Source organism: Pollachius pollachius (genome assembly GCF_949987615.1).
Source record: "Pollachius pollachius genome assembly, chromosome: 18".
NCBI classification, from domain to species: domain Eukaryota; kingdom Metazoa; phylum Chordata; class Actinopteri; order Gadiformes; family Gadidae; genus Pollachius; species Pollachius pollachius.
In genome coordinates this window covers 18,196,443-18,211,442 of record NC_136951.1, presented here as the reverse complement: position 1 = coordinate 18,211,442, position 15,000 = coordinate 18,196,443, and the positions used below count along the sequence as shown (strand labels likewise).

Genomic DNA, 15,000 nt, shown 5'->3' with positions numbered 1-15,000 from the left:
GATGAAACACTAATAGCAGAGGAGTGGGATCCATGGAGGTGGGGGGGGGGGGGGGGGGGAGTAGAAACAGATAAGAAAATAGAAAAGAATCACGATTCAAGACACATTTAAACCGCTTAGAAGAGACCAGAAAAAGAAACACAAAAATCGATAGGGATCCATCATGGCCGGCCTTCTGCAAACATCCTCCCCATTAGAATGTCAATGTCGACTCTGTCCTGGACCGAAGAACATACATTTCTCCATCGGAGAACGGTCTGCTAATTTGCCATGGATGCGAACCGTACTCCTGCGACTCATCCTCGCTTAACTCTTACCTAGTTGCCTAGGTAACGGTCTCAATTAATAAAAACACAGAGGTGTTGTGAAGTGCGTCTGACAACAGGGGTTTTACCCTCATATTTATTCATGCCATCCCCTAAGGTTATCACTCAAGAGAGAGAGGGGAGAGAAAAAGACCACTTGATGGAGGATACCCACTCCACAAAGAGAACGAGAACGGAGAGAGAGAGAGAGAGAGAGAGAGAGAGAGAGAGAGAGAGAGAGAGAGAGAGAGAGAGAGACAGAGAGATGAGGAGAGAGACAGAGAGCGGGAGCAAGAGCGAGAGGGAGATATAGAGAGTGTGAGGGGGTCGGAGAGAGAGAGAGAGAGAGAGAGAGAGAGAGAGAGAGAGAGAACACTTGACACAAGCCCTACAAAGAGGAAAAAGACAATAGCAAGAAAGGGAGAGAGGAGGAGAGATTGAGAGTGAGAGATAGGGAGAGAGACAAATCTCTCACTTAACGGAGCGAGATCCAGAGAATGGCCAAGGTCAGGTCTGACTCAAGAGGCCCAGGATGGAGGGCCCTTGTTGGGTGTGAGAGTGCAATAAACAGGGGGCCGTGGCCGGAGCTGACCTCTGAGGAGGCCTCTTGATGAGACACAGAGACACTCGTGGCGCGTCCCAAGAGGGTTTGCTGGACGAGGTAGACGTGGCGAAAGTCAAAGGGCCGGAGAAACGGTAGCTTCTCGGCACGCCACAGTTGAATAAAGATAATAGTAATGGAGTCAGGATAAATCCGTTGGGCGATTTAAATGTAGTAAATGTAGACATGGTAAAAAAAAAGTAAAAAGGCTAGGTCGAATCTTCTTAGCGTGATATAATTGGTCACCAGAGAAGTGTCCCATTAACTGCCGATTTAAACCTGAATCACGCAACGATTGGATTCATTACCTGGAATATTCATACAATTCCGAAGAGCAAAGGTATGAGTCTTTTTTATCTACAGCGATGCTTCGAGCCATTTACTTTTTATGAAACTCACACTTCTCTTCCCCACCAAGGTGTTACAGGACATGAACCAGGGAAAGGTTGAAAGGAGACATTCATGTGTTCTCTTTTCCTTGCCACATTTACATGTCTATATTTATGACTACTGCCACACGAAAGACTACTGATAGAGTCAGACTATCTATGTATCTAACTGCACATAGAAATACCAGTTATTACTGTGAATGAAAATATATTTTCAGAAACATTGTCAGCGCAGTGTGGTTGTTATTCATGATTTCAAAGAAAACACCGGAAGATATTCAGGAAAAGAGCCTCATTACAGCCGTCCTTTTCCAACAATTGTCTTGTTGAAGGATGGACACGGCACACCGGCACAGCAACACGTGTCCCTGATATAAACATATTCCTTTGTCCCCCATCTTTTAAACCATTTGAAACCAGCCTGTCCTGCCCTTGAAGACAGGAATGCAAACGGCCCATTTCTCTGGAGGACAGCGAGCAAGGCAAGGCAAGGTGCCGAGTCCGAAAAAAACCCACCGTAGAGCCTACTTCACTCATTCTGCCATTAAAATCAACCCGCAGCGTTTCAGGGGCGCAAGGTGAGAGAGCGGCACCAGCATCAAAGCAGCAGAGAACAGAACAGAGCCACAGAAGGGAGAGAAAAAAGAAAGGAGGGAGCCTCTATTCTCGCAAGTTTTCTCTTTGAAACTTCTCGTCCCCAAGACGGAGTCTCTCTCTCTCTCTCTCTGTCTCGCTCTCTGCTCCCCACAGATCTGCTCCAGCTTTCTTCGGTCCCGCGGGACACCCGCAGCGCAACACGGCAGCGCGCCCGGCTCTTCTCCGCGGCTGTGTGTTCTCCAAAACACGCCCCGGGCAACTATAAATTAATACCTGGCGCTCCCTCTCTCCCCTGGTAATTATGTAGCATCACCCGTGAATTCCTAAAAGCGGAGGATGTTTAGTGGCAATATAATGGGGGGTAAACTGTTCGGCAGGACGCCTTCCACGGATATTATATATATATATATATATATATATATATATATACTTGTGTGTTTTTGCGGGGTTCATAATATTAACATGCCATTACATCCCCTGCAGCCATTCGTCGTGTTGACACTTATCAGCATGCGACTGTAAAATGTCAAACCACTGCATTCAGCCGTTCAGTGGCTATTCAGTCTACATTCGTCATTCGCTTAACCCCCACAATGATTCTTCCGCCTACAGAGACAGCCTTTTGCTTTACCTGGCTTTTAAAAAAAATAGAATCTCTCTCTCTCTCTCTCTCTCCATGGTCCATGATATGTTCCTACGCACAGAATGGCGGAACAAACATAGACACTAAAATAAGGCTATAAATATTTGCAAACTTCAGAGCCAGACAGCACAGCTCCCCTGTGGATGCATCATGCTGCGATCGCTATACAATATTGTTATCGTACGAAAGCACAGCATTTGACTCATCAATGGCGGACGAAGTCATAGAGCACGCTGCTTCACTGTATGTGTCACTTCTGTTTGATTCTCATACCATTTATTACGCATCATACAAGTATAGAGTCCTCCTAGTCTTGCGTTCTTGTCTGCAGTGAGGGCCACCGGGGTTTGGGGCCAATACGGGACTTTTGGGGCCCCATACTCTTTATTAACTTCTAACTATCGCAGGCCCTTTGACTGTATCCAAAATGACCTCCAGTAAAACATGTTTTGTCATTATTGAATTTATGGTGGACATCAGGGATCGAACCCAGAACCTTTTGGCTGAGCTAGTCTGGGAACCAGACAAATTTGCGAGCTCATGTTTTATTTCCCCTGTCGTAAGTGTCTGCCCCCCCCCCCCCCCCCCCTTATAGACAGATATCCAGCAGAACTTGGCCTGGGTTGGGCCAATCACAACCGGGTATTTAATATAGGGCGAGAATGCGACGACTCGCAGAAGTGCGTCCTATGGGAGTTTTTTTCATAAACAATCAAGATGGCTGCCGCTCGTTACTCTGATTGGTCGGTCTGTCACATGGCATCCAGAGGCATTGTGGTCCGAGGCGGTTAATAAGACCACTTGGAAATCGAAGATGATATTGACAGGTTCCAGACTAATTTGCATTTGTAAATTGGCCCCAGCAACGCCAGTCCATTCTGTCACTCCATACAGTTAGCATTTAAGATAAATCAGATAACTACTGAGATCAATCTATTGATCAAGCTTGTTTTATTACATGGGCAGTTTATTGAACTGGTAAATGGATTAGGTGTCGGAATGCATGACCTTCATTTTTTTCTACGCTCACAAAAACATAAAATTTGAAACATTTATAATAATAATAATAATTTGCTTTTCCAACATTCAAAGCTGTAAATTGTTATAGCTACATTTTTGTTAAAAACACATTATTTACAGTAATAGTAATACACAAAAGTACTATATTTGGCATACTTACAACAATCTCATCGTATAATTTACAATTTCTCATGTACTGATTAATGTGAATATTTAATAACAAAAATTCACAAGAAATCAAGAAGGGGGAATTATTCATCAACAAGTGGAACATACAAGCAATACCAGAGTTTTAAAAAAAGTGTCAGTACCTCCCCTCAAAACATAATTTACCTTCACATCACCCTCGGGTGATCCGACTGGGGTGACCATTTTCACCCCACTAAATCGACATCCATCTTGAAAATAAACAGAAACATTTGATGTCCTCTGTACAAATATTCCTCTATACAACGGTTGGTTTGACAAAGTTTGCCGCCACCAAAGTCCTGGCATCCAGTCGTCATTTTGGACAGCAAATGGCAGTTTGAGATTAAATTATGTTTCTCTCATAATTACTGCCGTGTCAAAACCCCCTCAGTGACTCTATTAGTAGAAATGTACTAACAATTAATAGAAAAATTAAATTGTGCTCGTCTAAAGTCGTCTCTGATTAGAAGACTTGACTTAATATTGTGGTGCAGTCATATTGAACGAAAAACGTTTTTAATTCTGTCACGCTTGCTTAGCCTACACCTCTACCTCGATTTCAGCTATAGTTTCATTGTTTTTTACAGCATACTGAACAATATACTTTGGCACAATACTTGGCAAACCCTCTACAGATCTCTCATTGTGTGAATCTACAACTCATGCAGGGGACGGTGTGCGTACTCTTTTAAAGCCGTGACAATCGACGTCCAAATTAACCAATAATATCGGACGTGCTAATTTACGAAGTGCGTTTATCATCAGCGTTCACGATTGAAAATAAATGGCAAGCACTTTGGGGTCGGGATTTGTTTAAATAAATATAACACTTCTAGAATGGTTTGATTTACGATTAGAATTGATCAAATAAAATGCTCTTCCAAATGCACTGCAAGTAAAATTGAGTTTCAATATATGTGTTTTATAGAGAATACAATACCAGCCAAGTAACTGGGTTGCAGCCAGATAATGGTATATTGTACATGTACATTGTACACATTGTAAATTTACTTATTGTAACTGTACATAATGCACACGTAAATTGTACATTCTGTACTATTGTCTATTCAAATCTATTTACTGTGTTACTACTTTACAATTCTTTCTATTCAGCATCGCTAGTTAGTACGTTTCGAGGCAGTCAAACCACAATGTTATGTTATCTCGCTGTGCAATGCACACAGCAGCATGTTCTTAGAGTGGCCTAATCTGCCATATTAAGACATACATTTTGTAGTTCATCATCATAACCTTGGTCTGCCGCCATCTTAAGATGAATGTATTTGTGGGGGCGTATTTCAAACAATATCATCAATATCAATTTGTAGGTCGGGGGTGAGGTGATTCCTTCATCCTCTTCAACCCAAACACATCAGCGAATGCATTTCCTTGAAGTGTGCGTTTTGCCCGCCTGTGTGTACACAACTACAGTAAATCACACCCGATTCCTCTACTCTAAGCTGAAATGCGTACACACCTAGCACCTTGTGTAGCCAATACAAGTATACAAAAGTACAGAGTACTTAAAAACGTGCAAGACACGGATAAAAGACTTTGTTTCCGATACTTAAGGCAAAAAACACTTGTTATGTATGCCAATATACACATATTCGGATAATTACATCTATCAAAAAAGGGTTTTGTTGAACGTCCCCGGTGAAGATATGGGCATTGTTTACCTCGGTGCCTACAAAGAGAGCTAAATCTAAAAGTACGGAATGACGACGTGTATGCGATGCCCTTGTCTTTGTGTGTCTTGCACAGACAGAAAAAGAGACGGAAAGTGCCACAGTTTAACATCCTCCCCCCTGCTCTCTCTCTGTCTCTCTCTCTGTCTCTGTCTCTTTCGCTCACACTCTCTCTCTCCGTCTCTCTCCTGCCGGTCAATCTGTGCGTCTTCTTGAAATGGTCTATTACGGGTCAGGACTGCTAAACCAAAAGAGTTTCAGAAAAAGAAAAGAAACAACAACAGAGTGCCCAGGTACAAAAGTGCAAAACGCGCCAGTGTTTTTTTTTTGTGTGTTTTCCTCCTCATTTTTCATTTGGTGTCTACATCTTTCCCACCGCCTTTACCACCACCGCCACCGTGTTTTTCCACCCAGGAATCAGCACCTATAGCTGGGACACCTTGCGGGGCAGCGGGCGGGGTCGGGTCACGCGCGGGTCGGAGGGCAGCGACGCCGAAGAGTCCAGCTTCATGCTGCCGGTGCGCAGCTGGTGGGGCTTCGGCGGCAGCGCCGGGGGGTCCGCCTGCGACGAAGGCGAGGAGCACGACGAAGACGAGGCGGCCGGCGGCACCGACAGACTGTGCGGCAGCGGCACGGGACGGCGGCAAGGGTTGTTGCGCTCGTACACGCTGTACGGCGGCGGCGTCTTGTTCTCCCGCCGCACCGGCTCCTCGGAGGCGGAGTTGGGCACGCCGAGGGGCAGGGCCAGCGCAGCGGAGGAGGCGGGGCCGTGGTCGGCGCCCAGGGTGCCGTACTCGGTGGCCGAGGCGTCGGACACGCTGCAGCGGCTCAGCGAGGAGATGCCGCTGCTGTAGCTGCCGGAGAGGACGGGCGAGGCGGAGACCAGCCCCGCCGACGGGCACTCGGTGGGGGAGGGCGTGAACGGCGGCAGGGCGGTCTGGAGGAGGGAGAGCCACGGTGAGACACAGGTAGCAGACGGGGAAAGAGGGAGGGGATTGGGCTTCTGTGGTTAGTGGGATGGAGGAGAGCCTGGAGGCTGTGTTGGTGGAGGTGTTTCTGGTTCAATATAACGCCTTCTAAGGCCTAATCTTTGGGAAGAAGCCCATGAAATAATTCCTGTTTCAATGTTGACTCAGCTTCATTGGCTTTTTATTTCGTTGAGTTCGGCCCTGATTGTTGCAGCTTTTTCTCATTCAATGTCTTTAACAGTATATTATTGATTGATTATAGATTACTGCAATATCGGTAAATCCAGTTTTTTCTTTTTTTTTTGCATATAAATATAAAATGTCCTAGGCTATGTCAGTATAAAGTACAGTACAGAACATTACAGTCCTATGTACGGTATAATTAATTTAGTACAGTATGGTATAGTGTAATGTAGTATAGTATCGATAGTGTAGTGTATGATAGTGTTGGGTAGTAAAGTACTTTTGTGTAGTGAAGTTGTGTCGTTAAGTACAGTCAGTAAATATATACAGTACAGAACATTCGAATACTATTGTAGTACAGCACAGTATAATATATAATAGTATAGTTTTAGTACTTTATTTTGCATAATTCCCCTCTTGATGAATCGAGATGGGAATTATTCATAAACAAGGGGAAGCAAAACAAGCAATACCTGAAAGACAGTACAAACACACACACACACACACGCACGCACACACACACACACACACACACACACAGACAGTCATATCTGATCTGAGTTCCATTCATTAGCATCCACTCGACAGCAGTGACAGCGGCTTGTGCATTTTCCACCGTTGTATTCCTTCCTAGCGTCCCTAATTACCAACCCCCCCTCTCCTCTCCCCTCCCCCGACCCCCCTTCACCCCTCCCTCCCCCTTGTCGACTCAATCTTCGACAAGGTTCCAACAACTTTCACATCTGCGTGAAGTCAAACTTTTTTTTTTTTTTACGCCGAAACGCAGCGCCAGCCCCGGTCGTGTTCATCGCCGCCGGCGACCGTTTAGCTACGTCACGGTGAGCGGGCGCGGCTGCTGACTCGGCGGTTAGCGGGGAAGGAGAAAAATAAAACAGGCAGCAAGTAATGGAAGGAGTCAGGCAGCCTGGCGGGCCCGCGCATCGAGTACGGTCGGGTTTTTCCCCCTCTCTCGACAGTTTGCTGTTGTGGTGGCGAGAAATAACAATAAGCTACACTTCCTCTGCTTGAGAGATTCGATTAGTCATCAACTTGTTCCCTTTTGTTTGTTTGCTGTTGTTTTCTCTCTTTCCCTCTGAGCGATAATGCTACACCACGATTATATTTGCTCACCCTATAATTGGTCTTTCGGTTAAGAGCACAATCAATCTCTTTAGCTCTATATCGCATACGGCTCAGGAGATGCGCGTGTTCGTGCTAGTGATGCTATTGCGGACTCAGTCACCTGACACGCACGCACGCACGCACGCACACACACGCACACACACGCACACACACACAATTACACACCGAATCCGAGTTCCGACCAAACATGCACTCGCTTGAACGAAAAACTGATTTTCAACCGTATCTTTTCGCACTCTTTACCATATTCAGTTCTCCCCACCCTCCGAACATGAATTCATAATCTCAGCGGTGCACATGAGCTGAGTCTCAGAGCGGGCGGTTTACGACGCGACGCCGTCCGACCAATCCCAACCCTTTAACCCCGCCTGTCACAGAGAACTCAACGGCTACTAAACGTCTTCAGCGAGCGTTTTATCTTCGCAGAGATGTAGCTCGTATGAAGGCCTTCTCGGTGTGTGTGTGTTTGTGTGTCAGTGTCAAAGTGTGTGCGTGCATGAGTGTGTGTGTGTGTGTGTGTGTGTGTGTGTGTGTGTGTGTGTGTGTGTGTGTGTGTGTGTGTGTGTGTGCGTGTGTGTGCGTGCGTGCGTGCGTGTCAGGTGACTGAGTCCGCTGGGAGCTTTATAGAGGAGTTGTCCCTGGCTGTTCTGTGATGGATCGCTCCGTGTGTCTCTTCAGGCGCCTACTATTGGCCAAAAGAATATGCTCTCGGTCTGTCTGGCTCGCGCACACACACACACACACACACACACACACACACACACACACCTGTGCTCGTACACGCACAAGCACACACAAACATGTTTGATTGACAGTGCTCGGCAAACCATCAGTCCCCCGCTCATGTTAGCAAGTCTTTCGTTTTTCGTCTTTCTTTCTTCATTCCTTTGTCCATTCATCACTTCTCTACCCTGCTTCTCTTTCCCTCTTTCCAGCGTTTGTTCCTCCTACAGTTTGTCTTATTCTTTCATTATTTATTTCGAGATGAATGCCAGAGAAAGCACTCGGTTGTCAGAACGAAATGTTTTGGAGGCGATAACGAGCGCTACGGACAGGAGCTGCGCGGCTCGTCAGGGTTTCCAGAGACAGGGCCGGGGGCCACTCTGTTCATTCCACCTGTCTGAACCCAGGAGACAGACAGGGAGGACAGGAGGAAATCAAAGAAAGAAAAAATGAAAAGAAAGAAAGAAAAAATGAAATCAAGAAAAAAATGAAAGAGACAAAGATCAAGATAATTAAAGTAAGACAGGACTGAAGGACGTACGTAAAGAAAAGATTGAAAGAAAGGAAAATAAGTGAAAGTAACCGAACAATTGAAAAGAACACGGAAAAAGAAGTTGAGAACTGGAAAAAAAGGAAAGAAAGAAAAAGAAAAACAGAAAGGAACCGAAAAAGCACAAATACCTTCCTCTGACACTTCAAGACAGCTCCTCTCTAAACATGCCACCGGTGTGCCGCTGAGCAGACAGACAGACGGACACGCAGACAGATAGAGAGACAGACAGGTTGATTGATGGGAGAGGACCCACCTTCTGCGGGGATCTGGACGTGAGGACGGGCGACTGTGACCTCATGTTCTTCACAGAGGAGCCTGGTGACAGCCAGGGACGGAGGGGGTTTGGGTATGGGAGAGAGGGGAGAAAGGGAGGGAGGGGGAGGTTTGACAGAGAGGGAAGGGAGGGAGGGAGGGAGGGACAGGAAGGACAAGAAGGGAGGGAGGCAGGTGATTGAGGGAGGGAGGAGAGGGACGCAGTGGAGGGAGGGAGGGAGGTGATTGAGGGAGGGAGGAGAGGGAGGGAGGAGCGGGAGAGAGAGAGAGAGAGAGAGAGAGAAAAAATATAAATTCAGAGCAAGAAAAACGTTTTTAGCAGCAGGATGAACTTTCAGCATGAGTCACTAGTCACAAATGAGCACATGCACACGCGCGCACACACACACACACACACACACACACACACACACACACACACACACCCTGCACAACAAACGACACACAGAACTCAGGGAGGTGAGAAGGCCAGTGTGCTTGGAGCCCTCATGAGTCAAGTCACAGCCCATATGCTGCAACAAGTCCTTTAAGCTGCCTAATGCGCCCGGCCCACACACAGCTGGCTTCTGCTCCGTGTGAACGACTCAGGGGCCAAACAGCGGCCCCAGCCTCGGCCCACTGCCGCTGCTGTGGTGCCGGGCGAGGTGGAGGAGGCATGGCAAAGAGCAGAGGGAGTGAGTCAACTGTGGAGCGTCGGCGAAGAATGAACAGCGCAATGCAGCTAGGGGCGAGGGAGAGAGGGGGAGCGAGAGAGAGAGGGAGAGAGGGAGAGAGAGAAAGAGAGAGAGAGAGAAGAGAGAGAGAGTTAGAGAGAAGAGAGAGAGAGGGTGACAGAGAGAAGAGGAGAGAGAGAGAGAGGGTGACAGAGAGAAGAGGAGAGAGAGAGAGAAGAGAGAGAGAGAAGAGGAGAGAGAGGGGGAAAGAGAGAGAAGGGGCGAGGGAGAGAGGTGGAGAGGGGAGAGAGGGAGAGAGAGGGAGAGAGAGAGAGAGAGAGAGGGAGAGAGAGAGAGAGAGAAGGGGTGAGGGCGAGAGGGAGAGAGAGAGAGAGAGAGAGAGAGAGAGAGAGAGAGAGAGAGAGAGAGAGAGAGAGAGAGAGAGAGAGAGCGCTAGCTGGTAAAAGTCAGAAGTCGGCGCAATGTTAGTTTACCACAGCAGTGGTAAGATTCAATTCTGATTGGTCGGATTACCTGTCAGTAAGCCTCTAGGAGGGACGGGGGGGCATTGGAAAGGATGCATGCCCTCTTTGACCTTATCTAGACATCACAGATCAACATTATGGTTACACAAGACAGGAATGGCAAACCAACACACACACACACAGACACACACTGAGTGGAACACACAGACGTTGCATCGTAGTTTGGCGGCGTTCGAGGACACGATGATGCGTGCGAACGCCGAGATGTATTTAATACATTATTAATCCGCACTATGTAAAGATTTACTGCAGCCATCACTTTTGTTCAAACTTATTTCAGGTGCTAAGTGTCTGAGGAATAAAAGCCAACCAGCTACAACTCAGCACACCTGCTCTAAATCAATTTGGGCTGCGGAGGAAAGGGAAGAAGAGGTGATGAAACCTAATTGTTACCGATGTAGGGAAACATTAACATGGTGCCGGTATGTCTATAGGTTGTATAGGTTATATATTTGCATACCGACGTCAACGTTCGATCCCATTCGGGGCGGTCAGGGTTTGAATGCATCCAAGACCGGTGATTTCTGACTAGTGCGGCGGCCATGTTGTTACACATTGCAATCTACGTGACATTTACATGAATGTGTCTCTGATTTCGGATTAGAAGGCTGCCGGATCGATCTCTTGGCCTTCCCCCCCGGGTTCGATTCCCCGGTCTACCTGTAGGCATCCAGTATCCAAGATACTGCTTCTTCTCAATGACCCGCATCTGAATTCACTGTAAGTTACTTTGAATGATATTGTCTGCCTAAAGGTAAGTGTTTTAAGGGAATGGGCTCATGGGCAAGGCACCTGAACAAATCTCACAAAACAAATATGTGATTTCAACGTTGCCATTGATAGGACGGGTCCTGTGTGTGTAAGTGGTGGAATGAGAGGTGTGTTTATGCTCAGGCTCTCTGGGTTGCAGCAGTGCCGGGTTATCCTTAAAGAGGGCTTTATAAAAGGCAGGCTGTTGGGGCTGCAGTGCGATGATAACCCATTTGTTTTGGTTTATTTATTTTTTTTGCGGGACCCCGGAGCCAACAATTAGAAGTTAACAGAGGGGAGAGAAAAAAAGAATGTGCTGCGCTTTTAAACTCAGCTTAAGCAGGCTCGTTGTGAAGAATATATCGACCTGCTTCGTCTTCGTTGGCAGTTTGTATGAGATGTAAGGAGACTGAGATAAAAGGGGCTGGAATTTTAGGTGTTGATTCCTTTTTTTCTTTCTGTTTACTGTATAAGCTATGGGTAAAGTCTGATAGAGAGATGGGGGGCGGGGGGGGGGGGGGTAAAAAGAGCCAAGACAGGGGATCTGCTAAGGTCTCACCATAATACCACACACAAGCATGTGTGTTGGCGTGAATTACCACGGGAAAAAAACAGAAAAGAATATATACAAATAAGGAAACCGCCTAGCAGCATTTACTCTACGGAGTTGCTTCGTAAACATCCACTTCCATAATTGAATACCGTGAGATGTGCTGGAAGAGGTGCTCTCTTGCGAACCTGCAGAACACAACCTCCTCTACTTCTTCCTCCCCTTGCTTAATGTGTTGGTAGAAATTGGGACACTCTACCACCAGAAGTGGCTAAACTCCTCAGGCGAGCTGAGGCTGACATTTAGAGATGGCCGACAGATTTCCCCTCATATTTTTCCCTTTTAAGTGTCCGGGTTTTTTCCTTTACGCCTGTATACATATTCTATTTTTAGTGCACACGTTAATATATGCAGCTCGTCAAGACGAAACCACAACTTGAAGGCAGAGCGATAGAGAGGGAAGCTAATAGATGTGCATCCGTACCTATAAATGCCACAGCCGTCCGTCAGGACAGCAGGAATGCGGCCTGCTGCTTTTTCTTGCCTGCGTGATAATAAAACGCCGGGTTCATGCTTGTGGACGCGTGCACGCGTGTGCAACGAGCGATCGAAGCGATGAAAGGACAAACTGATGAATTAAAAGATAAAGAGACAGCTAGTGACAAACCGAAGGTGTCTTGCGGCACAGCCTTTATTAGCTTTTACGATTTACCTTGTAGTCTTTTAGCTTTCACTTTCACTCTTAACCGAAGCGACTCTAGAGTGAATTCAGTTTCGAGGCATTAGAGAGAGGATTGGGGTGAGGGGGCTTGGAGCTGAAACCTACAGTTTGTACTTTGGACATTGGGGTTTGACATGAAGCTCTCTGGGAGTGAAATGACCCTAACCGCTACGCTACACCTGCGCCTATCCTTAAATCCCACACATGGGTCTCATTTGCTCGGTGCACTTTTTATGAGGGTGACGTACCCTTTTGCGTTTTGTTTGATGACTTTTGTTATGTTGTCCTTTTGTTTTTTGTATGCAATGACCCGTATGCAATGACCTCTGAGGTTTTGTGTCTCAGCGTTCCTCCCTGGATATATAAAGCTAGAATTAAAGGAAGACATGTGTGCGTGCATGTGTGCGAATATACACACGCACATAGGAGACATTAGGTTCCCTTACAGAAACGGCATGCTACCTGTAGCCCCCCTCCTTCCCGACCTCCTCCACCTCATCTCCACCCTCCCCCTCTTTTACCCTCTCTTCCTCCCTTCCCCCAACCCCCTTACTCCTCACTCTCCTTCATCTCCACCTCCCTCCTTCCCTCTGCCCCTCTTCATTCCCTCCTTCCTCCCCTTCTCCCCCTCTTCCTCTCCATCTCCTCCTCCGTCCCACTCTCCTTCCCCCTCCCCTTGTCCCTCTCTCCTTCCCCCTCTCCTCCCACCCTCTTCTCCTCCCTCCCCCTCCACCCACAGTCTCAGTGCCCGGGTGCAGGCTCTGTTCCCGCGGGCCCACACAGGAGTGCGCGGGGGGGGGAGCCCTGGAGACGGCGGGGTACAGGAGCGATGAGTAATGCCGTGGAGCACCGCTCGCTGTGCCTCCAGGGTACTCCTCCTCCCCAGACCCAGTCTACCCTTGGCTCCCTCCTTCTCGTCCCAGCACTGTATCCCATCCATTTTTCATTTCTTTCCTCCTCTGCACTGATTATGCAGAGTCGGGGGTAATTATTCATATGGGGTGGGCGGGGATATCTCGCCGTGTTACAATGCAACATCTGCAAATACCGCCGAAGGGATTCTTCCTTTCCATCAGCGACAGCGAAGGGACATTTGCGTCACTTGGTCATTTTACCATCAAGTTCTTTAGGGCGGCATGCCCTTTAGGGCGGAGTGTCGAAGCGCCTAACTGCTCCCGACGAGCTGGCTGTCGCCTCGCGTGGTTAACATGGTTGTGAATGTGTGCATGAATGGGTGAATGTTAGGCAATATTGTTAAGCTCTTGGTCACCTAACCCTCTAACCAGTGGTCACTGGTGCGAAAAGCACTCTATAAATGCAGTCCATTTACCATGTAGCAGATGCTTTAATTCGAAGCGTCTTTCAGTGAATTCAGATATGTGCCATTCAGGTAGGGAGGGGTGAGGGCGTGTTGCCCAAGATGTTCCACAGGTGGGGCTGCAGAGTCAGACACAGATGGGGATAGAGGCCTCCGGTACGTTTCGCCTGAACCGTCTTGACACCGTCTGGCCTTGCCAAGAACAGGTTCTGTAGACTATGTTCAACACCAGCTGAGGGCTAAGTCTAAATCTGGAGGGACACGTACTGTGGTGCCAGGAAGGGGTGTGAGGAGATAAGGATGTTCTTACCTTTATCGGGGGCTGAAAGGTTGGGGTCACTCCTGGGAAGAGTGCTGTCTCCTATCTGGTGCGAGGAAGCTCTCTGTGTGCAGAAATACGTGTAGTTTAAAGTGCGGCGAAACAGACACATCGATGTTGTTTCATGTTTTGAATTATTCAGCCGTGTTCATCACGATTGAATCGATATTCTCTTTTGTCAAGGGAGACTGAGGCATAGAGAGCAGCATGAATAGTAACATGACACTTTCTGTTGTGGTTTGACGGGTAAAGTATATAGTGGGAACACACGCAGGAAATAAGTACTGTTTATAAGTATAGTGGGCTAGCGTTGCTGTCATAGAATGCTTATTATTGCGAGGGTCTCAGTGTGTGCGTGTGTATCTTTGTTGTGACGTGTGTGTGTCTTTGTGTGTGTCCCCTATGTGTGACCACTGCGGCAGAATTGTGTTTTCATCGACTGATCGCTTTTCCTTTGAAGCATTAAAGGCAGCAGGAGAAATTGCACGAGCACCGGTGTGTGTGTTTGTGTGTGTGTGAGTGAACGAGTGAGTGAGTGAGGGCGTGAGTGAGTGAGTGAATGTGTGTGCGTACATGTGCGTAGGAGCGAGTCTGTTTGTGTGCACGCACGAGTGTGTGTTTGTGCATGGATGTGTATGATTGTGGCCGTGTATATGCGCTCGTGTGTGGATGCTTTTGTGTGGGTTTGCCCATGTGCGTATATGTGTGTGCGTGTGCGTGTGCGTGTGTGTGTGTGTGTGTGTGTGTGTGTGTGTGTGTGCGTGTACCTGTGCGGGGTCCAGGGGGTTGGGGAACACTGCGCTGACGGGACGGTCCCGCGGAGAGAGACACGCGTTGTCCCGGCAGTGCTTGTGTTTGTCGGCCATCTG

At 47.5% G+C, this 15,000-nt stretch overlaps 1 protein-coding gene across 1 annotated transcript in view; it reads right to left on the bottom strand.

The window, feature by feature from the left end:
- Positions 1 to 3,503: 3,503 nt before the first annotated feature.
- Positions 3,504 to 15,000, bottom strand: part of dock4b (dedicator of cytokinesis 4b) — a gene marked incomplete at its 5' end in the record, with an annotated part of 122,481 nt that continues 110,984 nt past the window's right edge. The window contains 5 exon segments of the mRNA XM_079755965.1: positions 3,504 to 6,369; positions 9,256 to 9,317; positions 10,463 to 10,528; positions 14,123 to 14,195; positions 14,899 to 15,000. The exon segment at positions 14,899 to 15,000 is cut by the window's right edge and continues 8 nt beyond it. Coding sequence (XP_079612091.1) covers positions 5,857 to 6,369; positions 9,256 to 9,317; positions 10,463 to 10,528; positions 14,123 to 14,195; positions 14,899 to 15,000 — 816 coding nt within the window. The 3' untranslated portion in view covers positions 3,504 to 5,856.